The 27,652-nt window shown below is 36.6% G+C and overlaps 1 protein-coding gene across 2 annotated transcripts in view; it reads left to right on the top strand.

Annotated features, from left to right (window-relative positions):
* The window catches only part of EVI5 (ecotropic viral integration site 5), a 169,179-nt gene that overhangs the window by 117,422 nt on the left and 24,105 nt on the right, over positions 1-27,652 (top strand). For both annotated transcript variants that reach the window (XM_037500545.2, XM_054691519.1), the window contains one exon: positions 18,981-19,076. In XM_037500545.2, the coding sequence (XP_037356442.1) occupies positions 18,981-19,076 (96 nt within the window). The remainder of the gene's footprint in view (positions 1-18,980; positions 19,077-27,652) is intronic.

The raw sequence follows: 27,652 nt of genomic DNA, 5'->3' as shown, positions 1-27,652 counted from the left end.
TGTCGTTTCACTCAAATTCAGCTTCTTGTTCTTTTCCTGGTACCCAGTAACATTTACCCACTTTCGTTAGTTTGCCCAACAGATAACCTCTAGGGATGCCTCAGATGGGCAATACCCCAACCACTTCTTGGCTTAAAATACACCCACTCAAAATTCTATTCTGACATACAGTGAGGGAGTTAGGTTTAAATCAGTGTACACAGATCAGTATGCAGTTTTGACAGAGATGGAGAGGAAGTGATAAAATCTTTATCATTTAACCTTAAAGTGTTACATATTTTAATGACATGAAATTACAGTGACATTACTAAATAACCACATTTATTTTAATGCTTTGTGATAGTTTGTGCTTTCCAATTTCCTGAGCTAATTTGTTCATAGTTTCACAACAGGTAGTAGTTTATATGCCAACTCTTGGCTAACAAACTTCTTTTTGGAAGATTTTTTTTTCCCCCTTGAAGTACAATGGTTTCCGTTTTGAGCAACTTAATTATTCAGAATTTTTTTCTTGAATGGTTTTCTCAAGTTTTAAAACATTTTTAATTTGGAAAAATAACTTCTGTATTCTTACGTACTCTTTTTTTTTTTTTTAAAGATTTATTTATTTATACAAGCACTGGTTATAGTCAGAAGGGCAGGAGGGTGAGAGGATTCAACAGAGCCAGAGCGGGGAGTAGAACAGGCAGAAGGACTGAAGTACACTGCTGAGGGGAGCAGTGGGCAGCAGGAGAGGTCTGTGTGCCATGTGGGACCCTCGCCGGCAGCCGGGGATTGAACTGGCGCTGCAGAGGCTGCGGGCAGCTTCGCAGCCCAGCTGTCAACCGCTGCGCCACCAGGGGAGGCCCAATCTTACCTACTCTTAATGCTAATTCTCAGCAAAAAGAATTTACTCATTTTATTGTGTAGTCAATAGGTATTATAAAATTCTGTTAAAATTTTTTTAATAAAGTGGCCAGGTATGATTCTTTGGTGTCCAGTTTTAATATACAGTTAAATGTTAAAGGGATTAAGTATAGGTTTTTAAAATATTACTCCATCTAGAAATGAAAAATATTCAGATGCCCAAACCCAGATCATAGGAATATCTGTAGATTAGTGAAGAAAGTTATTAAAATTTTAAGTATCATAATATTAGTTTCATCTTGTGTTACCAAAAAATTAGGGTAGGTTCACTTAGCCCGTAGATCTTGACTTCTAATACCATTTTCTAGTAGTAGGAACCCAAACTCCTTGGAGAAATATTTGATTCTAGAGCTAGGACAGGAAATGTACAAAATTATTCTGGAGCAGCTTGTAATGCTAGAAAGCAAGGAAGTTCTCAAAAACATAACCCTACATTAATGGGTGTATATTAAAGGGGACAGAGGAGCCAACTACCAAAAGTGATAACAACTGAGGAAAAAATATTTAAAGTAGTCGTAAATTATAATTCAAACTATAAAATAAATATCCGCAAGTCCATACTGATATGATTGAATCAGCTCATAAATGGGAGAGAAGAGAGAAATCTCTGTGCAGAAGAATTCCAAGTAATTCTGGGCCTCCCTGGGTGGTGCAAGGGTTTAATACGCAACCTATGAAGCTATCTGCAGCCATTGCAGCATGAGTTCTATCCCCGGCCATGGAGCTACCCACGTCTCCCTAATTATGTAGGGAGATCTCTCCTGACTTGCCCGCTGCTCCCCTCAGCAGTATATTTCAGTAGATCTGCCTGTTCTGTTCCCCACTCTGTCTCTGGTGAGTCCTCACCCCCCGCATCTCTGGCCTGTACCCTAGTTCATGTATGCATAAATACCTATTTAAAAAAAAATAAAAAAGAATTCCAAGAATTTTGAAGATACTCTGTCCTTAAGGATAGGAAGCATAAATCTCTACTTGTAAAATGTGGCCTCTACACAGTGACTTCCCTCCAAAGGTACAGTATGGAAAAAGCAGTGATTGGGGTTTGGAGTTTACAGTGGAGATAGCTGGCAGACACTGCCTCACCCAGATGATCCATCAAGATCATTGGTGATAAATCATATTGATATTTTGTACCCTGATACAAAGTTGTGAAAGTGGCACTTCACTTCTGTGCCCTTGCAGTAATCCTTAAACCCAGCCTTACCCTGCAAAATCTGAGTGCTCCTCAGAGCTGTCAGGGTCATCAAAAACAAGTGAAATCTGGACAGCTATCACTAGCCTGGGAATGTAATGAAACATGACAACTAAATAATACTGTATCCTGTATAGAGCTATAGGACAGAAAAAGGCAGTAGGCTAGAAAATAATAATCATAAGGGAATCTGAATTAACTGTAGACTTTGGTTAGTAATTGTGTATCAGTATTGGTTCATTAATTGTAACAAATTTGCCATACCAATGGAAAATGTTAATAGTAGGGGACTCTGAGTGTTGGATGTATATGCAACTCTCCATATTTTGTAAATCTAAAACTTCTTTTTAAAAGTCCACTATTGGGGGCCTCCCCGGTGGCGCAGTGGTTGAGCGCTGGGCTGCGAAGCTGCCCGCAGCCTCTGCAGCGCTGGTTCAATCCCCGGCTGCCGGGTGAGGATCCCACATGGCACGCACACCTCTCCTGCCACCTGCTGCTCCCCTCAGCAGTTTCCTTCTGCAGTGCTGGTTCGATCCCCAGCTGCTCCCGGGCCACCGGAGGAGGATCCCACATGGCGCGCAGACTTCTCCTGCAGTGTACTTCGGTCCCCCTGTCTGCTCTGCTCCCCACTCTGGCTCTGGTGAATTCTCTCACCCTCCCGTGCTTCTGACTATACCCAGTGCTTGTATAAATAAATAAATAAAAGTCTTTAAAAAAAAAAAAAAAAGTCCACTATTGGGCCTCCCTGGTGGCGCAGCAGTTGGGCGCTGGGCTGCGAAGCTGCCCGCAGCCTCTGCAGCGCTGGTTCAATCCCCGGCTGCCGGGTGAGGATCCCACATGGCACGCACAACTCTCCTGCCACCTGCTGCTCCCCTCAGCAGTTTCCTTCGTCAGTCTGCCTGTTCTGTTCCCCACTCTGGCTCTTGTGAATTCTCTCACCCTCCCGCACTTCTGACTGTACCCAGTGCTTATATAAATAAATCTAAAAAAATAAAAAATAAAATAAAAGTCCACTATTGTACATCTCATAAAAAGTTAATTTAATTCCATGCTTTTTAGGAATTATGTAGAATTTTTAAGTATTAAGACTTGGAAGAAATATTTTATAGCTTTTGGACCTTATACAAATGTTAATTTTTTTTCATGTGTGCATTTAGCTGGTCCTAAAAAAAAAAGCATCACTAAAAATGTATTTGTGTATTTCTCTTCTGAAATAGAAGCAAATCAGTCTTTGCATTGAGAAAAAAAATTTTGATCTACTTTTGTTCCTTCCATAATTTTCAAATTACTTTGTTTTCTTTAAAGGATTTAAATGTACTTTCATTTTTATAGTTACTAAAACATTAAGAATATCCAAACCTTTTTGTTTATAACTTTAAATTACAGGAAACTGTTTTTAAAACTTACCATAGTACTTGGTTATGAGTATGATTTGGTTTTAGATGTTTAAAATGAGTCACTTTGAAGTCACAGCAAGGCTACCATTTACCACACATACTATTCTAACATTTTCCTTAGGGCAAACAACAAATCAGTAATAACTTACTAAAATATAGTAGTTACTATTGATATTTCAGTAAGGTTACGTTGATTAATTACAATGATAACTGTCATAGGTTTACTCAATTGTGGTTTCTCCTGTAATTTCATTTTTATAATTTACTTCATTTTGCTTAATACATGAATTGAAAATATTAAAATAGGACTGAAAAATTGTGCTCCTGCTGCCAGTTAATATGGTTGCCTCTGTGACCGTTGAATAGTTTCATAATATAGCCTTAAAGTGTTATTTAACCTTTAAGACAAGTTAATGCCTTTTTAGGGCCTCTAAAATAATTTTACTTTTTACAACTCAAGAGAGCTTACATGTATTTTTTATGTAGCATCGTCTCTCTTTTTATTACATTTTCATCTTTTGCTATAATTTAAAATATTTCTTAAATGTAAGCTTTGTACCCTTGCATTTGAGACTAAGCAACCTGCATTGTGTCATGACCCTTCTAATACCACAAACCTTCTGTAATACTACTCCCAGTGAAAAACCCACATCCTATGTATAACCTTAGATTTATTTTGAAATCTCTATGAAGAGAACGTAGAGAGATTACTAATTGTTTCTGTTATTTCTTTAAGGTGTGATATCTTTTTGTAAACTGTCTTTTAAGGTTTAATTTCTCAGACTTCAGATGTTAAAATTATTTTAAACACTGATTGCCTACTCTAAACTTATTATGTAAAAATTTAATGATTATAAGTTTCATTTGGGAATTGGGTGATATGTTAGACACCTGTAGAGCATTCAAGAAAGGAGAAAGCATTGCTACAGTAAAGCTGCTAGAATACTCTTCTTGTGATCTTTTCTTGAAAAAAACTACTGGATAGTGAAACCTAGTTTAACCCCAGTCAAAATAAAGAACTGAAAAACTCAGGCACTTTTTGAAAAGATGGATAGTGAATATTGAATCAGTTTAAATACAGAATTCATACTAAACAAATAGGGGAACACTGTTATAGGATAGAATGGTTTTTTTGTACAAACTTTGACAATGTAAAAATAACATTGCTAACAAAAATCTGGAAGTGGAGAGAAAGGAGATGAAATAAGTATGAAGACACATGTACATCATTTATAGCAAGATCGTCAATACCACATAAATTTACATCATGTATTTCAAAATTGGACTTCAAAATCTTAATGTTTTTCATGTCTTATAGCCTTTTTTCAAAAGGAAATTTAATGTTTTGTATTAAACACTTTGCATTCACTGTAATTTTTATAGGTAACACTGTAATTTTAGCTAACAATTAACATTGTTTTCATCTTATTTTTGCTTTGCTTAAATTGTTTAAGGTGAACATATATAATTTTGCAGAAACAATCATTTTTATTTATTTGCTTTAACTAGCAAATTTTTTAAAATGAAAAACATTGGTTTGCAACACTATGATTCAGATGTTTACACCTATTCAAATGAACGTCACCACACCACACCCACCACCAAGGCGCCCGTAGTCCATTCAGCCCCTTTTTCCCCTTTGTTCTCAGCCTTCCTCCTGCACCTCTGGTGTTCTCAATTGTGCAGTCTGACTGCTAGGGTTTATTTTTTTATTTTGTTTTGTTTGACCCTTTGTTTTCTTTCTCTATATTGCACATGTGAGTAAAACCATCCAGTATGTTTCTTTCTCCTGGCTTAATTTTGCTTGGCATATGCTTCATTTTCATCCATGTTGTCCATGGATGTCCATCCATGTTGAATTAATCTTTTTTTATAGCTGAATAGTATTTATTGTGTATCTTTACCCACTCCTGTGTTGTTGGGTACTTAGGTTATCTTCCTAACTTTGCTCTCATAAATAGTGCTGCAGTAAACAAAGTACTTCACATATCCCTTCAAATCAGTGGTTTTGTATTCTTCATGTAGTGTGGAATTGCAGCATCATAGTGTAAATTTATTTTTAGTGTTTTGAGAAACCACCTTTTCTACAGGTACTGGACCACTCTACATTTCCCACCAACTGTGTGAGGGTCCCCTTTTCTTCACATTTCACCAACACTTGTTGTTTTTGGTCTTTTTTTATATGGGTTTTCACAGCTATGAGGTGGAATCTCTTTGTGGTTTTGATGTGCATTTCCCTGGTGATAAGTGATGAGGAACATTTTTTCATGTGCCTGTTGGCCATCTGCATGTCGTCTTTGGAGAGGTGCCTACTTAATCTTCTGCCCACTTAAAATTTTTTTTTTAATTGTATGAGTTATTTCTAGATCTATTTACTCCTTCTCAGATGTACATTAACTCCTTGTCAGATGTATGATATGCAGATATTTTCTCCCATTCAGTGGGAGAATGGGAGTGGGGCATCTTTTTGTTTTAATGGTAGTTTGTTTCACTGTGCAGAAGCTTTAGTAGTTTGATGGGAATTTGGGAATTTGCTTATTTTGCTGCTGTTTTCATTACCATTGGAGTTGAGTCCCCAAAGACATCACTAATCCAAAGTCATGGGGTATTTTGCATAGGTTTTCTTCTATGTAGTTTATGGTTTCTGGTCTTTCATCCATGTCTTGAAACCATTTTCAGTTAATTTTTATATATAGTATAAGATAGTAATCTAGTTTCTTTTGCATGTGGCTTTTCAGTTTTCTGAATACTATTTGCTGAAGAGACTTTCCTGTCCTCAGTGTATACTCTTGACTCCTTTGTCCACATAACTGTGGGTTTATTTCTGGGCTCTCAGTTCTATTTCATTGGCCTGCATTTCTGTTTCTATTCCTATATCATACTGTTTTGCTTACTATAGCTTTGTACTGTAGTTTGAAGTCGGGGAGTGTGATATGCCATTCTTTTTCAAGGTTAATTTGGCTATTCAGAGTCTTTTGTCATTCCATATATATTTCATAAATGTTTGTTCTACTTTGGAGAATGCCATTGAAACTTTGATAGGGATTTTGTTGAATCTGCATATTGCTTTAGGTTTAGATGGCATTTTCACAGTGTTAATAACAACATATATTTAAAGCTGCCTACACATATTCCAAGATGTTCACTCTGTTTAATGCTGGGAAGTAGGAATAGAAATGATTGTCATTCCCCTTATGTCTATATTTTTATTTTATTTTTAAAGATTTTATTTTTATTTATACATAAAATAACTTGGGTGTAGGCCAGAGGTGCAGAGGGTAAGAGTTTTCACCAGAGCCAGAGTGGGGAGCAGCACAGACAGATCTACTGAAATACACTGCTGAGGGGAGCAGTGGTCGAGAGAGGAGAGGTTTACTGTACCATATGTGGGTCAGCTCTCTGGCTGGGGATTGGGGATTGAGCTCCTCCCACAGTGGCTTGCCAATAGCTTGATAGTACTGAGACTTTAACCCATGCACCACCAGGGAGGCCCTATATTTTTAATTAACTTTAATACATTTTTTTAAAGATTTATTTATTTATGCATACAAAAGCCAGGGTACAGGCCAGAGATATGGGGGAGAAGGGTTCACCAGAGACAGAGTGGGGAACAGAACAGGCAGACTGACTGAAATACACTGCTGAGGGGAGCAGTGGGCGAGACAGGAGAGGTCTGCTGCGCCATGTGGGTCGCTCCCTGGCCAGTCAGGGATTGAACTCGTGCTGCTGAAGCTGTGAATTGCTTCATAGTGTGGTGCTTAACCCCTTGCACCACCAGGGAGGCCCAATTTTTAATACATTTTTCCCCTCAAACATTTAAATTCCTCCATACCAGAGTTAAACTTCAAACAATAAGCTAAAGTGGTGAATATTTAGTGGAGGAATATATGCAGGGGGGAAATGACTTAATGATGATATTCACAGCTAAGTCAAAGCGTTGATGTTATTATGAGAGGAAATTAACTTTGTAGTGTGTTATTAATCAGAAAGGGATAAAATACTACCTTTATATATCATGTCTTTGATTTATCTTTGTTTTTAGTTTCTTGGTTTCTCCTGACCTACATTATGGAAGAGATTACTGGATTTGCAAGTGGTTATAATTTTGTACATGTGCTGCCTTCTATACTCAAATGAAAATGACTGGTGCCCTCTCAAATTCTAATACTTTAATAGTCTAATAAGTTGTTAAAAAATGCTTCCTGGCCAGATCAGCTCCATATGGTCCTTTAAACAGGTGAGAGAAGAACATGTTTTATTAGTGAGATCAGTATATAGGAGATACCTGATCATCTTATGCTAAGAACAGTATATGAGAAACTGAAAGCTAATGATAGTAAACCTTAGTTTACTATCACTTTTTTATAGAAAGTCCAGGGAAAAAAACATGAATAACATAAAATAATAAACAGCATTTTTTCAAAAAGCAATTCTTGTACATACCCTGCTTTGCTTCATCTCAAATTTGTGATTTATCTCACAGATACGAGACTAGGAGTAAAACCTGATTTCTACCCTTGGCTTTTTTCTAGCTAGCATTGTGGTCCTTAGTCAGTTAGCCACTGAGTGCGTATAATCATCTAGAGCTGTTGGAACTAGGCCAGCTCAGTTTAAACCTCCTATGAAGAGAGTACACAGGTAAAGGAGTAGTGCCAAAAAGGATTTACTATTAGTTTGTCAGTCTAAGGAAAATTTTGCCAAAGAAAAAGAAATGCTGCTAAGAGTCCTGAGTGTGGAAATAGATCTAGACCATAATAGTCATCAAGCTGGGAAAAGAGGACCTAGAGAAATGACAGTGATGGGTAATAGAAGGACAAAAGGATGAAATATTTGCATAAATCTAGAAAGACTTTTTTGCACTCAACGCTTCAAGTCTTGGTATCCTAAGACAGCATTCCGCAAAAGACTTATCAGGTCTTAACTCAGCCTCTCATAACAGTGTTTATCATTAGCTATGGGCTATATCATCATACATCCTTTACTCAAAGGGAAGGTAAAACAAAAGGTTGTTTATAATGTGCAAAAGCACCTATTTAAAGTTTAGCATAGTGGTATCAAAATTAAAACGACTAAGAAACAAAAATGCAGTTGAAACTTTCAGTGAGATGATAACCCCCAAGAGGATATTAAAAATACGGCAGTTCTAGGGCCTCCCTGGTGGTGCAGCAGGTTTAGTGCCGTGCTGTGAAGCTGTCCGCAACCTCTGCAGTGCGGGTTCGATTCCCGGCCAGCCAGGGAGAAACCTACATAGTGTGGCAGACCTCTCCTGCATTGCCCACTGCTCCCCTCAACAGTGTCTTCGGTCCATCTGCCTGTTCTGCTCCCTGCTCTGTCTCCGGTGAATTCTCTCACCCTCCTGCACTTCTGACCTGTACTCAAGTTCTTGTATAAATAAATAAAATCTTAAAAAAAATATATTTAAAAATAAAGTAAAATAAAATATGGCAGTTCTAGTTATCCAGAAGATGAAGCACATTTTCTTTAGATAGAGTTTTCCAACTGTGTGTGTCGTCACAGTAAGCAAAATGAAGCTTAATGAGTGACTGTTTGATGCTTTCCTTTTATGACAAGTTCGTTCTTTCTTAGAGGTTTCTGTGTGACTCACCTTATGCTTTTCCCAGAATTCAAAGTCATCTGCCTACTTTCTAGAATAATTTTGCAAAGAGACAAATGACAAGCTGAAAGAATTTTGTGTGTGTTTAAAGTGATATCAAGTATGGAAATGTTTTTTGGACCTCATGTGATCGACAAATGAAACCTATAGGTCAGTCTCTTAATAAGAGGTAAAAAAAAAAAAAACCCCATAACTATTACTATTATATCTTTTCCAAGTACATAGACATAATAAATATTTACCATTATAATATGGAAAAATAGTGTTTTCTAGTCTTTTTTTTTCTTTAAGATTTATTTATTTATGCATACAAGAACTGGGATACGGGCCACAGGTGGAGGGAGGGGGGTGAGAGGATTCACCACAGAGTGGGGAACAGAACAGGCAGACTGACTGAAATACACTGCTGAGGGGAGCAGCGGGCAAGACAGGAGAGGTCTGCTGTGCCATGTGGGTAGCTCCTTGGCTGGCTGGGGATAGCTTCATAGGTTGCATCTTAACCCACCACCAGGGAGGCCCTTTTCTAGTCTTAAAAACTTTCTAAATCTTTGACTTTAGATACTGAGGTTTCTGTGCCCATGTCTTCTATGCTTACTCCTTTGATCCAACCAGCCATTAAATCTATGTTATATTGGGTAAAAAAGGAGTGAAATACTTGGAGTTTGTTTGGAAGGGGATGTTTTTTCTATTCCAGCTTGGATAGACTTGGACTCTTCAAAAATAATTTCTTGAAAATAAAAAAAGGCATGGGCCTCCCCGGTGGCGCAGCGGTTGAGCGCTGGGTTGCGAAGCTGCCTGCGGCCTCTGCGGCGCCGGTTCGATCCCCGGCTGCTCCCCGGCCACTGGAGGAGGGTCCCACATGGCGCGCAGACCTCTCCTGCCGCCCGCTGCTCCCCTCAGCAGTGTACTTCGGTCCTTCTGTCTGCTCTGCTCCCCGCTCTGGCTCTGGTGAATTCTCTCACCCTCCCGCGCTTCTGACTGTACCCAGTGCATGTATAAACAAAACAAACAAGCAAACCAGCAAACAAATAAATAAAGCATGCCTCTATCAAAAAAAAAAAAAAAAAGAAAATAAAAAAAGGCAAAGGGACTAATGTGGATTAAAAGACTCTAAGGAATAATAATCAAATATAATTTTGAACCCTGGTATGATTTGGGACCATAATAACACATTTTGAGTCCTTTTAGGAAAATTTGAACAGAAATATATGTTCAATGAATCTATGGAATTACTGGGTTAGGTATTGAGGTGCTATAATGGCATTTGCTTATATAGGACAGTTACTTAGTCTTAGGAGATGCATGCTGCAATAGCGAGCAGTAAAATGTCATGTCTGCACTGTATATTCAAATGTAAAATGGTTCAGGAAATCAGAGAAAGAGAACAAAAGCAAATCTAAAATTGTAATTGGTGAATATAACTGAAGAGTGTGTATGGGTATCACTGTCCTATTATTTCAGCTCTTAAGTAGATTTGGAAATTTTGAAAACTAAAAACAGAAAAAAAGTAAGATGGAAATAATAGATGAGATGCTTTCATATTTGCCTCCTAATCTATGGTACTCTACTTCCTCATTCTATGCATCTATTTTAGTTGTTAACTAGGTGTTAATTGCTTAAATTCTGTAAAAAGAAAACAAAAAACTAAGCAAATTATTTGGTTGTATCGAGTATTAAAAAGCCTGTGACTTGAAACACTGCCTTTAAAATCTGCTATCTTCCTGTCTAAGGAAGTGTCCTTCCTGTGGCAAGATAGGGTGATTTATAACCTGCTTTAAAAACATAGATAAAGAAACACATAAACAAGAATAGTTCTTAGGCATGCCCATTACAATATCTTTAAAATTTAAGTGACTAAATTTGTGAGTTTACACAAGTATGGGCCCCCGTCTTCTCTCACCTCCACATTATTTTTTAATCTTATGTGCTATAATTCTACTTTTTCTTCTAACACATGTCAAAACAACAAACAGCATCTTCATTTCAGTTCTGCCTCAATATAACATGCAAAAAACATGCTGCTTACAGCTATAGAAACATTATTTCACATTTTTCTCTTCAGTCTAATAGCTTGTGCATCACCGTTTTTAATTATTCAACTAGTATGTTTGGAGTACAGTAGATGTAGGTGAAGATTAAAATATCTATTTCCTACTGTGACCATAAACACAATACAGAAACACTTTTTTTTTTTTTTTGGCCGATTATTGGTTTTTCAATTAAACTATAACTGTGACACATCCTAGACACATTTCATCTCTATCTCAACTTTTTTCTTTTGATTACAGCTCACAGAGGTTGGAGGGCTGAAACAGGTGAATGTGTATCCTTAAGGCCATCAATAAACAGTTCAGGTAGTTGAGCACTAGAATGACTGCTTTTAATAAAATATATCTTCATACACATTTATAAGTTATATTGAAGAACATAGCTGCTTTATCAGCCTGTGTTACCTAGTGTAAGTTAGAGAATTGGAATCCATTCCATATTTCCTTTACTTACTTTCATATATCTTCACAGATACTGATGTTTTTAAGGTTTTAAAGAATTCTTTTGCTGGTCCCCAAATCTTTTAATTTTCTTCATTCTTTAAAATGCTTATCTTTGTTTTCAGTCATAAGGGTCATATGTGTAGCATTTCTCAGATCCTAAACATTTTATTTAGTTCCTCATCATACATTACTAAACTTTAAAATAATGTTTTCTGTTTGAGAGCTAGGTTAACCAATAAAGGGATTTGAGTTAAAAATTGAACCAACCTCTATAGACAGGGAACTAACTGACCAGCTGAAACTAACATGGAGATAATGTGAAGTGAAACTGATAGCAGAATTGAAAGAAATTAATTTAAGAAGCCTTGACAGTTTTCCTCTATTTTTGTTTTTAAATATATTCACTCTGGAAATGTAGAGACTGTTTGTAAATAAGTTTATGAGTCTTGGTCATTAACCACATTTACCACTGTGGTGATGGTAATTTGAAGGGAATTCTTCATCTTTTTTTGTATGTAAAATTATACTAAGTTTTACAATGAGTGTAAACATAAAATATTTGTGATGCTTTCAAAATAGGATAAAAGGTATTTTATAAATAGGTATTTGAATTTGTGTTAAAAATAAACAACAGTTAATTTCAAAGATGGTTTAAACCAGTGCATCTCAAGTGTAGGTCTAAGTTCTGACTATTGCAGACTCTCCACTTGTCTAGTTTTCAAGGTATACTGATTTTCAGTCTCTATTCCCAGATAGCTTAGAATTCAGTTGTTCAAAAGTGGCTTCTCTTAATTTATATGAAACTCCTGAAGTGATTTCTTTCCATAATCAGTTTAGGGAATCACTATTTTAAGCATTTCCTAGATTGTGTTTATATTACTGTATTCATATAAGTGGCTATGTATTTTTAAATATTTGGTAGGTAGGATCTTCTCATCCACAGGGCAAAAGAAAACCCAGTTTGAATTTAAGGCTGAAATTAAGTGGCTTTAGGGGGTTTATTGGCTTGTGTTCCTGAAAAGGTAGAAGGTAAGATATCTACAGGAGAAGATTAATCTGGGCTCCATTTAACCACATTGTTGCACTTAATCATGATACTGAAGACTCTCCTCTTTGACCATTTATATCCTCAGGAGGTGTTACTAATTATATTGAAATGGCTAACAGGTGAACTTTAACCTCACATGTCATCCTATCCAGAACAAGAAGCTGTTCTCTGTAACTTCTGGCAAAGATTTTGGGAGTCATGCTATTTGAGCAAGTCCTGAATTAATCACTGTTAAACAGATGTGATTATCCTATTTGGTTTAAACCCTGCGTATGAGCTTAAGGATGGGCATAATACCAATCCTACCATTACACAATGACAGAAACAGAATGGATCTTGAGGTAACAATAATAAAATCTACTACAAAATTCAACCTGCTCTAAAATCCTATTTTAATGAAATTCTAATTTATATGATTTAATCATACTTTTTAGGTTCTTAGATTTCCAGTAAAATGTGAAGTAGTCTCCATTCCTGAAGCAAAAGCTCCATTTTTAGTAAAGAATCGCTAAGTAATATTTGGGGGTATATATCTTAGCACATAATAAATGAAGTATAGTGTGGACCAAGTGCTTTTTAACCAGACTGTGGGAGGAGAGAGAGAATGCATTGGCTTTTGTTAATGACTTCTTCTTACCAGTATTTTGCTGTGAAAATTTTCAAATGTGCAGAAGTTGAAAGAATTTTACATGGAGAGCAAAAAGAGTAGGGGCCCCAATGGACTGTGATGGGGGACTATGGGTACCATGGTGGTGGGTGTGGAATGGTAATATACACTCGAAGAGTATAAACCTATACTTCTGAATCATGTACAGTGTTGTGAACCAATTTTACCTCAATAAAAAGAATTTTGCAGTGACACCATAAGCCCACCACCTCCATTCTAAAATTAATAATACAGTATATTTGTTTTATCAGATACTCATCTACCCACCATTCTAGCTCTTACTTTTTTATGCATTTCAGAGTGAGTTAGTATTATTACACTTCAATCCTTCATTAATTAAACATGCATATCATTAACTAGAATTATTGGTGAACTTTTGATTGAGCTTCATATACAGAGCTCTATGACTTAAAGGCCTAATGTGAATCAGATTATTACAGACTTCAGAATGGTAAATGATAAAATAATTATTCAAAGATACATCCAAGAGTGAGATATGTTTTTAAACCTTTTACAATTGTTACTTTATGCCCTCAATATAGTTTCTTTCACCATATGACAAAAAGTTACATATTTAAGAGCTATCCAAAACATAGGATATGTTAGATCTCTTTTACTTTAAGTTTGTTACTTACCTAATTAGTTTTGCTTAGGAAACCACCTAACTGGCAATCTGTTGTTGTTATCAGCTAGACCAAAAGAAAACTTAAAGAAAATGCAGGTCCCTGGTAAATTTATTGGTGTGGCTGACATTTTCTTAACTGCTTATCAGAAACAACCATGTGGGCACTGCTCGAAAATAGAAAACTATAAAAATACTTGCAAAAAAATCTTAAGCACTAGATAATTGAAAGAATGTCTGAGAAGTGAAGTTTAATATCCACTTTTTAGAATGTGAGTTAATTGAAAGGTTTTTTAATCAACATATTTAAATGAAAACACATTCATAGAACATAAAAATCACAGGCTTTTAGATAATTGGTCATCTATACATTTTAATTTCTGAAATAACATTTAGGACATCTCTCTCATCTTCCTTCTAATTTTTAAATATCAGGTGTATTCCCTTAAAGCAGGCTGTTGAATCAAAATACTACATGCAGAGTTTACCAACTGTTGTGTCTGTCACATTTGCATGCTGGGGTGGTGATTACCTTGTCCTGAGGTCTCTGATAAAGCCTAGAACTGCTTAACCCTCTTTCCTCAGTTTGGCCAGTGTGCCTTAGTGGTTGGGGGGGTGGGTGGTGTGTGGCAGGTTGTGTCTCCACAGAAACAGTGGATTAATAAGTATCATAATCTTACTTTTTAACTGTAAAAGTATTACAGAGGAAGACTAATATTAAACTTTTAAAGTAACATTTAAGTGTAAAAATTACATACAACTGGATTTAATCAATTATATAGTTTTCTTTCTTGAAATTCTGCCTTTCTAAATTATAAATAAAAATTTAAGAAACACTTGATTTTTTTCAGTCATACAATCTGAAAGGGCTTCTTTGATTTTTCCAAGTATCTTTCAGGAATCTTATTTTTGTTTTAGTGAAAAACTTTCCCTTTTTTGTTGTGAAATTTCTTAACTCCCCTATTTTTTTATTAAATACTACATTTTCTCCAAATAAATCTAACTGCTACAGGCTTTTAGCTTAAGTGCATAAAGCTCCACCTTTGGAGGAAACAGATCTTTGGTATTACTTGGTCACTTTTTGTAAGACAGATTTAATGATTCCTATCTTGTCAAACATTTTTTCAGGCAATAGGAAATATTTGGTATTAGTTGACAGTATGGTCATTCTGCAGCCTTTCAAGCCTTAAGTATTTCTCTATTCCTGATCTTCTTGTCTTACAATGTTAGAACTAATTTTGGGCTTTGTCGTCTTAATTGCCCTAAGATTTTTATTTTATTCCACATGATATTGATCAGTCATTTCAAAGAAATGAATATGAGTATATACTAAAATTAAACTTTTTAAAAGCCATCAAAAGGACAGCTGAACTTGTATTTCCAATTAGGTGATTCTCATCAAATTTGTGCCTGTTAGAAGTAGTTATCTACATACTTATTTGAAACTGCCATTTCTCATGACACATAATTCTTATAAGGATTAATGGCTATGTTTATTGTACATTAGTGTATTTTTTGTACATCTCCATGTATTTTTCTCTTTCTTACTTTCTTTTTGCTTCACTCACTCACTACTTGTTTCCTTTTGGCTGATACCCTTTCTCATTTTGAAATATACACAACTCTGGTAGAGTAAGTCTAGAGGCAAAGAGAATCTCATGATAGTCATGACCTACTGAATTTGAGTAGCAGGTTCCTTTTTACTATATTTCTCCCTTTCTATGTCTTTGAAACATTTCATTTAAAAATGGAATAGACATACTATGTGTCAGTGATGCTAGGTAACTGTAAATTGAATATATGGGTCATTAGCTTGGGGCCATAACAGATATTTGTAGCAAATCAAAGAAAGTTAATTTGCTTAGTCCTCTACATAAATTTTCATTGTTTCTCATGTTCAAAATGCTATAATTTAGAATGAAAAATGTATCAGTTGTTTGTGACTTTAAGGCAACCATTTTACTCAGTCCATACAAGTTTCCTTATCTAGGAAGAAGGAATAGTAATAGTATTTATTACATGGGGTGGTTGTGATGATTGTATGTGAAGAGTTTTGATGATTCCAAACACATTGTAAGTCCCAGTCTTTCTCTACCCTCTCCCTACAAGAGAATTAAATCCTACAGAAATTAGTTTGAGTAACTATTTTCTCAATTCTATGGATGGTGCATAGTATTTTACATGCATAAGAGGTAAATTAAATCTTGACAATACTTTAGGTATTGTGGCTCAATTAAAGTTTGTTAAGTGTTCAAGATATGTTAAATGTTAGTATTTGGTGGCAAGCAACAGAAACCCATATTCAAACTGGTTTAAATAATAAAGGAATTTTATTGGTTTGTATAAATGAGAAAACAAGCAGGAACGACTTAAGAAATGGTTTGATTAGGACTCTGGCTTGGTATATCTGCTACTTTATTGATTCTGCCTACTCTTGCCATCAAACTAATATAGCTGTATTTTCAAAAAAAATTTCTTAAATATGAACTAATGGGTAAAAATGATAAAGTATCTTATATATATTTAAGGAACCTAGCACATTTGGAAATTAGATGGTTCTTTGTTTAGTTAATTATGATATTCATGTTTTAAAATACATAAAAATTTTTAAAGCTTGTGGAAACTGTAGATCTTTTGTATCTATACAAATATTAGTTATCAAACTGCTCCAGCAGACCTTATTCCAATGAAAAGGTTTTAAATCAATTCCCAAAAGAAAGCAAGTTATTATAGCAATAACTTGATGAAAGGATTTGAAGAACAGATGAAGTGTACATAAAAATGGAATTAAGGACTTAATATAGAGGAGCAATCCTGTTAGAATGGAATGGTACACTGACTGTACTGGGGAGCTACCCATCTTGTTGCTGGAGCAGTTCTAATCAGTTCTTCCAAGGACATTAGGAGACAGTGTGTAGAAGGAAAGTAGAGTATAAAGGACAAAACCAAGGTCACTTCTTGCTTGAATGGGAAGATAGAAAGAGGGCGATCTCCACAGTACAAAATGCCCTTCATTGCAACCATTTACTCTCAAAAAATTGTATAGGATGCATTTGAAAACCTATGGTTATTAAAAAAAAAAACATTCAGATAGCACTAAGACCTTGTTTATAGGAACTTCAAAGGCCTCTCCTGTTAGAATGTATGTCCTTTATGAACTGAAACTGAATTATCTTCAGGCTGTGTTGTCAAGAGATAATAGCAAGTGCAGTACAATGTGTATCGTGTCAATTATATGGGTAAAATATGCATGTATATATGTATGTTTAATACATGTATAAAATATCTTAAGAAGACTACACTAAAAAACTATTAACAGTGGTTGTCCCACAGAAAACTGAGTGCTTGTTAAAAATAAACCCAAGGGCCTCCCCTGGTGGCGCAGCAGTTGAGCAATGGGCTGCGAAGCTGCCCGCAGCCTCTGCAGCACCAGTTCGATCCCCGTCCGCTGGTGAGGGTCCCACATGGCACGACAGACCTCTCCTGCTGTGCCCGCTGCTCCTCTCAGCAGTGTATTTCGTCAGTCTGCCTGTTCTGTTCCCCGCTCTGGCTCTGGTGAATTCTCTCACCCTCCCATGCTTCTGACTGTACCTAGTGCTAGTATAAATAAATAAATCTTTAAAAAATAAATAAACCCAAACTTTCCCAGTATTAGGTGTTATTCGGCAGCTTCAGTAGATGTCCCTGGATCAAAGCTTCTTAATATTTCAAGCAACAGGCCTCCCCTGGTGGCGCAGCAGGTTGAGCACAGTGCTGTGAAGCTGTCTGTAGCCTCCACAGCATGGGTTTGATTCCCGGCCGGCCAGAGAGATACCCACATGGTGCAGCAGACCTCTCCTGCTTCGCCTGCTGCTCCCCTCAGCAGTGTCTTTGGTCCATATGCCTTTTTCTGCTCCCTGCTCTGTCTCTGGTGAATTCTCTCACCCTCCTGTGCCTCTGACTGTACCCCAGTTCTTGTATAAATAAATAAATCTTAAAGAAAGAAAGGGGGGAAGGGAGAGGAAAGAAAAAATATTTTAAGCAACAGCATATGACTTCCTAATTGCAAAAAACCTGGAGATATCAAAGATAATTTCACTCTGTAATAAGCCTTTATCTTCAAAGTTCACATTTTCAGGCTGTATAAGAGAAAAGCAGCTCCTCCCCACCCCAATCTGTATCCTTGGAAAATGCTCCCGACACAGTCAGGGAACTAACTCTTTGGATTGGAACACCTTCTAATCAGGGAGTCCCAACACATTTCTGAGCTAATCAAACAGAGCAGATGCAGAGCTGTCCCCCATTTTAAAAATAATTTGGGGGCCTCCCCTGGTGGCGTAGCGGTTGAGCACTGGGCTGCGAAGCTGCCCGCAGCCTCTGCAGCACCAGTTCAATCCCCGGCCACCGGGCGAGGGTCCCACATGGCACGACAGACCTCTCCTGCCACGCCCGCTGCTCTTAGCAGTGTGTTTTGTCAGTCTGCCTGTTCTGTTCCCCACTCTGGCTCTGGTGAATTCTCTCACTCTCCCGTACTTCTAACTGTACCCAGTGGTTGTATAAATAAATAAATCAAAAAAAAAAAAAGAAAAAATATATATAAAAAAAATTGATTTGGAAGAACCTCTCCTCCCCACCCCCCCACCACTTTCTTTCTCTGTTCCCCAATTAAAAGCAAATTCCCAGTGTGGCTGTTGAAAGCTCACCACTTTCTCAACTGAATGTTGAGTCTCTTATGGTATATGGATAAAAAAATAACTGCCCTCAAGATAACTAGATAAATAGTTTTGAAAGTATAGGGTTATTTTTCCACTAGAAAACCCATTCAATTAATTATTGATCTCTAAGAGTCTGTCAAAAGGTACATTTTGTAAATATATTCACTGTAAACAACTATTAGCATTATTTACAAATATTTAGTATAGTTTACTATGAATTATTTTTCAGATATAGTTTAAGAACAGATTTTTGAGAATTTAGTCATTAAAAGATATGCCCTTATGCTTGCTTTTTATCTTTAATTTGTGAAAATTATCTCATATTTGTCCTGTTGTATTGTCATAAAACAGAAAGAAGAAGGAAAGCTGCAAGGACAGCTTAACAAGTCTGATTCTAACCAGTATATTAGGGAACTGAAAGATCAGATAGCAGAGCTGAATCATGAGGTAAGTGATAAATTTTGATCTTCACGTATTTCTTTCTTCCTTCCTCTGTATTGTCGAAACACTTTTATTGGTAGTTATGACAGACTTTTTGATGATGAATATTTTCTGTGAACCTTGATTACAATTGCTAATATTTCAGAAGATTGTCTTCTTTGTAACAAAACTTTTTCTGTGACAATGTTGATTTATTTCCAGCCTTTTTAATCATGATCTAAGATAATCAATTAGTATTTATAAGTCAGTTACTTTTTTTCAGTTGTGCTTTGTAAACTCCTGATAGTTTGTCTGGGTGTCAGAGTTAATTTAACTACAATTCCCTTTATACATATAGAATGGATTTGTGGTATTTACCGTTGTAAATAGAGGGAAGTCTTTTTACTCTTGTCTTCTTTTTGCCCTTCATGGTGGTATTACTGAGATTGCAAAAAAGGATACTTGCTTAATATCAGTTAACAGATTTCTTAGTATCTGAATGCTTTTTAAACTGGCACTACCTTGAATCTGTGAGTTTCAACTCATGAAATTTTTAGATAGTTTTATAAGGTACTGTACTAAGTAATTTAAATTATTTAAAGTGATTTTATTAAGTGAGAAATATGATGTCAGTTTCCTTTTCCTTGATTATTTTGTAATGATACATACCTAGCTAAGCATGAATGAAAAAGTTTGTTTCTTGTCTTGAATTGTTTGTACAATAATGTTTAATTACAGTGATTATATATGGATGAGTAACATAAACCTCATTTGTTAAGAGAGAAAGAAGAAACTCATTTAGGTGACTAAATTAAATTAAGCCTTAAAGGAAAACATGAACATTGCTCTTTCCTGAAGGCATTACATCCTTCAGTTGAGTCTTAGGATTTGAGGTATTACCTTCTAGAGGTGGTCAATTGAAATAAAGCCTGAAAGAAGAAACAAAGCATTAACAAAACTGATAAATTTTAAATTGGTTTAATTTAATTGGTCCTTAAATGTTGGATTATTCCTGTAAATGTTGATTTTCAGCCATGATAACATTTGAGGGATTCAGGATCATGTGTAATCTGTTATCTGTTTGTATGCATTTTTTATAATCTGTTCTGACCTAGGAGCCATGTTTGAAAGAACAAGTTACAAATAGGTGTGTTCTGGAAATTCTTATTCTTTTGCCAACCCTATGGCTTATTCAAAAGGCTTATTCAAAGGAAATTATAACTAAAGTAAAGCATTTCTCCATTTATAATCTCATATTCTGATGATAAGGAAGCTCTCGTGTTGCTGAATTTAGGAAATTATATATGGATTGACTTTATTTCTAAGACTAGTCTTAAAATCTGTCAACAAACACTAATTTTGTCTGTCATCTACCTTAACTAAAAATAATGATACTCTTATCAGGACTACAGAAAATAGTTAACATGAAGTTAAACTTTAATGTCAGTTTCTTTGTGTATGGCCTATGAAAGCAATCTTTTATACAAACATGAAAAGAAAGTTAATATTACAATTTCTCTTTTAAAATAAAGAGCTAAGGGGCCTCCCTGGTGGCGCAGCGGTTGAGCACTGGGTTGCAAGGCTGCCCGATGCCTCTGCGGCGCCGGTTCAATCCCTGGCTGCTCCCCGACCACCGGAGGAGGGTCCCACATGGCGCGCAGACCTCTCCTGCTGCCCGCTGCTCTCCTCAGCAGTGTACTTCGGTCCTTCTGCCTGCTCTGCTCCCCGCTCTGGCTCTGGTGAATTCTCTCACCCTCCCGCGCTTCTGACTGTACCCAGTGCGTGTACAAACAAACAAACAAACAAATAAATAAAAATACGTGCCTCTTTAAATAAATATAGATAGATAGATAGATAGATAGATAAATAAAATAAAGAGCTAAGTGTGCAAACTAAAAACCAGAACAGTTTGCATTGAGATCCTAATTGGGCCAGAGTCCTGGTTCAGGAGAATGAGCACAGTATTCCTGGGGAGCACACAGTAGAAATACAGAGGTGAGCATGAGTATGGAGGTGGGAATTTAGAGGAGACCTTATTTCAATTAAGACTTAATGTGATTGGGCCTCCCCTGGTGGCGCAGCGATTGAGCGCTGGCCTGCGAGGCTGCCCACAGACTCTGCAGCGCCGGTTCTTTCCCCGGCGAGGGTCCCACAAAAAAAAAAAAAAAAAACAATGTGATTATTATGGGAAATAAAGGTAGATTAAATAGAACCAGCTTGTGGTTCATTTTCAAAGCTAGAAGATTAAATTTGCCAGATAATATAAAACCATTTTAAGTCTTCAGTTGGAGATCACTTTCCATTATGTTCTTTGAGCAGATTTTAATATATTTGCTTATTTCAAAGTTCTTTTTTAACTTAAAACAAGTTTAAACCAAGATAGTGGTTGTAATAGACTTACTACAAAAATTGCTCTGTTGGAGCAGCTTCCTAAAAGGATTAAATTAAGTGTAACTTTCTTATTCTAATGTTTCATTCTTGTGATATAACACTTTGCAGTGAAAGATAGTCTAATTTCTTGCCTGTATGTTAGAATTTGCCAGTCTTTGACTTTCAACATAAAAACTAACTTTCAAATATTAATTTGTATTTGAGCACATGACTGTTAAGAGTCACTTTGTTAGCAGAATTTTGTACTTTCCTAAATGTAGGAACTATTGAGACAACTTTGCATACTTATCTTTCTGAAGATACAACAGTGTTCCTACATGTTAAAACAACTGTCATCACTTAGCATAGTCCAGCAAATGAAACAGAAAAAAGGATTAAAGAAGGTTATTTTCTGTGAGTGGCTAATTATACTTTGGGTCCATAAAAATATCAATAATAGCTCTGGGTTGCATGCCCTCTGTCAGCCAAGCATTGTGTCACACACTTCATGTTATATTATTACTGACCCTCGTGATAATCCCATGTGATGGTGGTATAATTCTCAGTTGAATGGATGTAGAAACAGATTCACAGTGATTTAGTAAGTAACTTGCCCAAGGTCACACAAGTGATAAATGGTTGAGCCAGGATTGAATACGCTTTGGCCTATTCTTTTCTGTGCTGCTTATAGAGACATTAGATTAGCAAACATGATGGTTATTTAAAATCTTAAGAATGGCAATTTATAACAATATTTTAACTATATTCCTCCTTGACATGAATTTCCATACATCCAGTAAAATTAATTTATAGTTGACCTAGTCACAAGAGCCCCCTCTCTCTCCTTGTTAGCACTGCAAATGAGATTTATCTTCACTTCCTGCTGTTTATCTCAGTGATCCAACCAAGTGCCTTTTCTGACTCCTAACTCCTGCATTTCCTACCTTCACCACCTAACTAATTTTGCTCCTAATTTTACCAACTTCCCATAGGAATTTTTTTAATCTGGAGTTTTTTAACACCTGCCCAAACCTTTATGGAAGCCACTGTGGAAACCCCTCTGCCCTAAATCTGGCAAGAACTGTTAAAAACAATCCTCCCTTAAACCTTCATCCTAATTTGATGACGGACATAGAAAAGAAGCTGGGTGGGTCCCAGTTTATGTGCTTTCCTTATTCCATCTTCCCTACTTCTGACCCTCCCACCCATCTGTCATCACAGTACCACCTAGGCACTGAGTTTAGAACTGAAGATATCTAGTACATGTACGTATGGAATACTACTCAGCTATTTAAAAAAAATAGACGAAACCTTGCCATTTGTAACAACATGGATGGAAATGCGTATGCTGAATGAAATCACAAGTAAGAAGACAAATACTGGATGATTTCACTCATGTGAAATATTAAAAAAAAATACCCCATAACAAAGGAACACAAAAACCAAACCAAAACAAACCTTCTTGGATTCTGACTTTAGAGGTTACCAAAGTGGGCAGGGAGGATGGTAGGAACAAATAGTGTAGGGCACCCAGTGACCTTTGGTAGAGGACTACTGGTACTTTGGTGGTAGGCATAGTATGATAACATACATTTGAGGAGTTGTGAACCTGTACTCTTAAAACATATACAGTGATATAAGCCAGTGTTACTTCAACTTAAAAAAATAATTTCTCAGGCCTCCCTGGTGGCGGAAGGGGTTAAGAAGCAATCTATGAAGCTATCCGTAGCCACTGCAGCACAAGTTTGATCCCCGGCCAGGGAGCTACCCACATGGCACAGCAGACCTCTCCTGACTCACCCATTGCTCCCCTCAGCAGTATACTTCAGTCAGTCAGCCTGTTCTGCTCCCCACTCTGTCTCTGGTGAATCCTCTCACCCTCCACATCTCTGGCCTATACCCCAGTTCTTGTATGTATAGATAAATAAATCTTTTTAAAAAATGAAAAAAAAAATTTCTCCTTTTAGCCACATTCTGCTGATAAATGAAGAAAGATGATAGAGTTACAATATTCCCATTTTGTAACCTCTAATGTAATAATGGCCCTAAGCAAAGATCATCCTGGCTTTTAAATCTATTTCCTTGTAGGCGTGTCATTGGCCATGAACCATCCTTGCCAAAATGTAGAACCAGAATCTTATCCAGTCATTCAAGCTCACTAGTAGTTCAAAAGAAGTACAAAAAACAAGAGTCTTGAATAAATTAACACAAAAATGCATACTCCAAAAGTATCTATAAATATCTATCTATATTTCTTGTAAGTGGACCTCAGACTTGTCTACAGTTTTCAATAGTCAATAGACAAGGTTTCCCCTTGTCACTTTAAATATTTCAATGTCTATGTGAAAAAAACAAACCAGTTAATTAGAAAAGCAACAACTATGCCTGATATTAAGACCAAACAACAGTTTGTTGCTGTTTCTGAAAGGATACCTTCTACTCTTGGTTCATCAGCTATTATCCTTAATGTTATCTAATAGAATAGGTTCATAATCATAAAAACTGAACAATTTAAAGAATTGAAACTTTCATAAAAGTGTAACATAACAAAGTGCACAGGCGACATTCTGTACTTTATAGCTCAATAAGTTATGACAAAGTGATTATACTCTTGTAATTACCACCCAGGTCTAAGAGCCCCAGAACCCTATCTATCCTCTCTCCCAACCACTGCTCACTTCCTCCCTCCTCAGAGATAACCACGATTTAGGCTTCTAATACAGTAACTTAAGTTTTTATATACATGACTTCTTCTAAGTGTCTTTCTACTTTTGCTCAAAATTTGAGAGTTTTTAAATTTTATTTATTTTTGCATAGAAGCACTGGGTTTTAGGCTGGAGTTGTAGGGATTGGGTAGATGAGAGGATTCATCAGAGACAGTGGGGAGCGAACAGGCGATTTACTAAAATACACTGCTAAGGGGAGTAGCAGAGAGTGAGGCAGAAGAGGTCTGCTGTGCCATGTGGGTAGCTCCCTGGCCGGTCAGGGATTGAATTCATGGTGCAGAGGCTGCAGATAGCTTTACAGGCTATGCTTAACTCCTTGCACCACAAGGGAGGCCCTAGTTTTAGTCATTTTTTTACTGTATTTTTCTCTAATAAGATTGGGTATCTTTCAGCATCAAACAGTAGTTGGGCACTTCATGAAAATGTTTTTAATAAATCAATGATTGTAAAATACTTTGCTGATAAGGTAATATATAATCTGTGGTAAAAATACTAAGAAGCTTCCTAGTGGGTGAAAATCAGTGGAAAGAACATTTCAGAAAGGAAAAAGAACAAACTCAAAGACCCTGCAAGAATATGAAGTAGACTTTTTGAGAAACCACAGTGATGCAGCTAGAGAACAGTAGATGGTAGGGGAAATGATAGAAGATTAGAAAGATAGTGTCAAATCTTGTGTAGTGCTTTGGAAGCCTATGTAAACATAGTTTTATTCTTGATTTAGCAGGAAGCCTTGGGGTAATTTTAAGCAAATGTGAATCAGTGATGTGATTTGATTTGCTCTGCCTGCTGTATGATGAGTTGATTGTAGAAAAGCAGGAATGGAAACAGGGAAATTTATTAGGAGATTTTTTAAAAAGTACAGGGAACAGAAGAGATGGCATAGAAGGATGGGAGAAGTAAAAATATGAGCATGTGGACATGGTAGAGCTATTTTTAGAGGTGGAGAACTGCTGATAGAATATTTGAGTGTCATAAAAGAAAACTATGACTCCAGAAATTTTCAGCTTAATAATTGAGTGAATGGTTGATGCTATTTACTGAGTTTGGGGAATGGTAGAAAATCAAGAGTTCTGTTTTGTTTATGTTAAGGTTGAGATTCCTATTAAATATTAAAATAAAAAAATCAGACAATGTATATGTGAACCTGAATTTCTAAAGAAATGTCAGAGTTAAAAATATATTTAGGGGCCTCCCTGGTCGTACAAGGGGTTAAGTCTCAGCACTATGAAGTTATCAGTAATCACTGCAGCATGAGTTGAATCCCCAGCCAGGAGCCCGCTGCTCCCCTCAGCAGTGTATTTCAGTAGATCTGCCTGTTCTGCTCTCCACTCTGTCTCTGGTAAATCCTCTCACTCCCCCACCTCTTACCTCTGGCCTACACCCCAGTTCTTGTATGCAAAAATAAATAAAAATCTTTTTTAAAAATTAATATAGTAGTTATTCCATAAAAATGGCATTCGTAGGTAAAGAGAAAGGGGTCTGACAGCAAATTTGTGGCACTCCTGACCTTTAAGAGGGGAAAATGGAGAGCGTGGAGACACAGGAGCTGCCCCCCTCACCCTAATGGAGACTTCTAAGAATGGAGCATTTCATTATAGCTAGATTTTAAATATCCCTGATCCTTCTGAAGAATGAATTTATTAGGAGATATTTCAGCATTTTCACCATAAATCAGAGAATGATGGATGACTTATTTTTTTTTAATTTTTAAATTTTTTTAATTATATACATTTTTTACATCATTTTTCATTTTTGCACAATGTATGCATTTTCATCATGGTTGTAGTCCCCATACAATTCCCACCCCCCTTGTTTTGGTCCTACTTTCCCCCCTCCCCCCAGTGTGTCTCTGGTTTATAGTTGCTTGTTGATTTTGATTTTTACTTTATTGTAATTAGGTTTTTTCCTGGTCCCTTATTTAGATTTTCTAAATTCCTGCTATGAGTGAGACCATCCGGTATTTTTCTTTTTCTTTCTGGCTTATTTTGCTGAGCATGATCCCTTCCAGCTCCATCCATGTTGCTGCAAATTGCATGAGTTAATCTTTACAGAACGGGAGAGAAGTAATCATTTGTCACCAATTACTGAGAACCCATCCTTCCTGAAGAAATTAATGTAATGTAAGTGATTTCAGGAGACAGCTGGCAAAAAAATAAATAAAATAAAAAACACTATTATGGGATGCTATAAACAACATATAACCCAGGTCGATGAAACCAACTTTCTGAGGATAGCCATTGTGCTGGGTTGCAGTTGTCAGAAGGTCCTCTGTTACCCTGTTACCTTTTAGAGAGGCAGTTTTTTGTTTTTTGTTTTTTTTTTTTAAGATTTATTTATTTATACAAGAACTGGATACAGGTCAGATGTGCAGGAGAGTGAGAGGATTCACCAGAGACAGAGCAGGGAACAGAACAGGCAGACTGATGAAACACACTGCTGAGGGGAGCAGCAGGCGAGACAGGAGAGGTTTGTGGAGAGGCAGTTTTTTTTAAGGCTAAATCACATTATGTCACAAGAATCTTCTTTTATTCTTTTATATGAAGTGAGGAATTTGAATAAAGGAAAGCTAAACAAAGTACTTATTAAAGTTTGCCTTAGAAATAGTTTGTATATGAGTACTCTAAATTTTTTAATTCTTATTTTTCAAAGATTGATTGATTAATTTATACAAGCACTGGGTACAGTTAGAAGTGCAGGAGGGTGAGAGAATTCACCAGAACCAGAGCGGGGAGCAGAACATGCAGACTGACAAAGTACACTGCTGAGGGGTACTTCTGAGGGGAGCGGCGGGCTCAGCAGCAGAGGTCTGCACGCCATGTGGGACCATTGCCGGGGGCTGGGGATCGAACTGGAGCTGCAGAAGCCGCGGGCGTTTGCAGCCCAGTGCTAAACTGCCGCACCACCCGGGAGACCCTAAATTTTTTTCTTTTTTCTTTTTTTTTTTAAACTGGTAAACATTTTTTTATTTTATTTTTTTAATTTTATTTTTATATTCCCCATACAATTGCAACCCCCTTATTTTGACCCCAAGCCCTCCTTTCCCCACTCCCTCCCCCATAGTGTGTCTCTGGTTCATAGTTGTTTGTTGATTTTGATTTTTTTCTTTCTGATAGTTATTCTTTTTCCTGGTCCCTTATTTGGGTTTTCTAGATTCCTGCTATGAGTGAGACCATCTGGTATTTTTCTTTTTCTTTCTGGCTTATTTTGCTGAACATGATCCCTTCCAGATCCATCCATGTTGCTGCAAATTGCAACATGTACAAAATGTGTTTATCTTTTTTGAATGCTGAGTAATATTCCATCGTGTATATGTACCACATCTTCTTGATCCAGTCATCTATTTTGGAGCATTTGGGTTGTTTCCATAGCTTAGCTATTGTAAATTGTGCTGCTATAAACATAGGGGTGCAGGTGCTCTTTGGAATTAATGTTTCTGTGTCCTTTGGGTAAATACCTCAGAGTGGAATTGCTGGATCATATGGAAGCTCTATCTTTAGTAGGTTGAGG

The sequence above is a fragment of the Talpa occidentalis genome, unplaced genomic scaffold (assembly GCF_014898055.3).
Source record: "Talpa occidentalis isolate TD23 unplaced genomic scaffold, MPIMG_talOcc4v2.1 talOcc4.9, whole genome shotgun sequence".
In the NCBI taxonomy this organism is placed as follows: Eukaryota; Metazoa; Chordata; class Mammalia; order Eulipotyphla; family Talpidae; genus Talpa; species Talpa occidentalis.
This window is presented reverse-complemented; position numbering and strand designations above follow the sequence as displayed.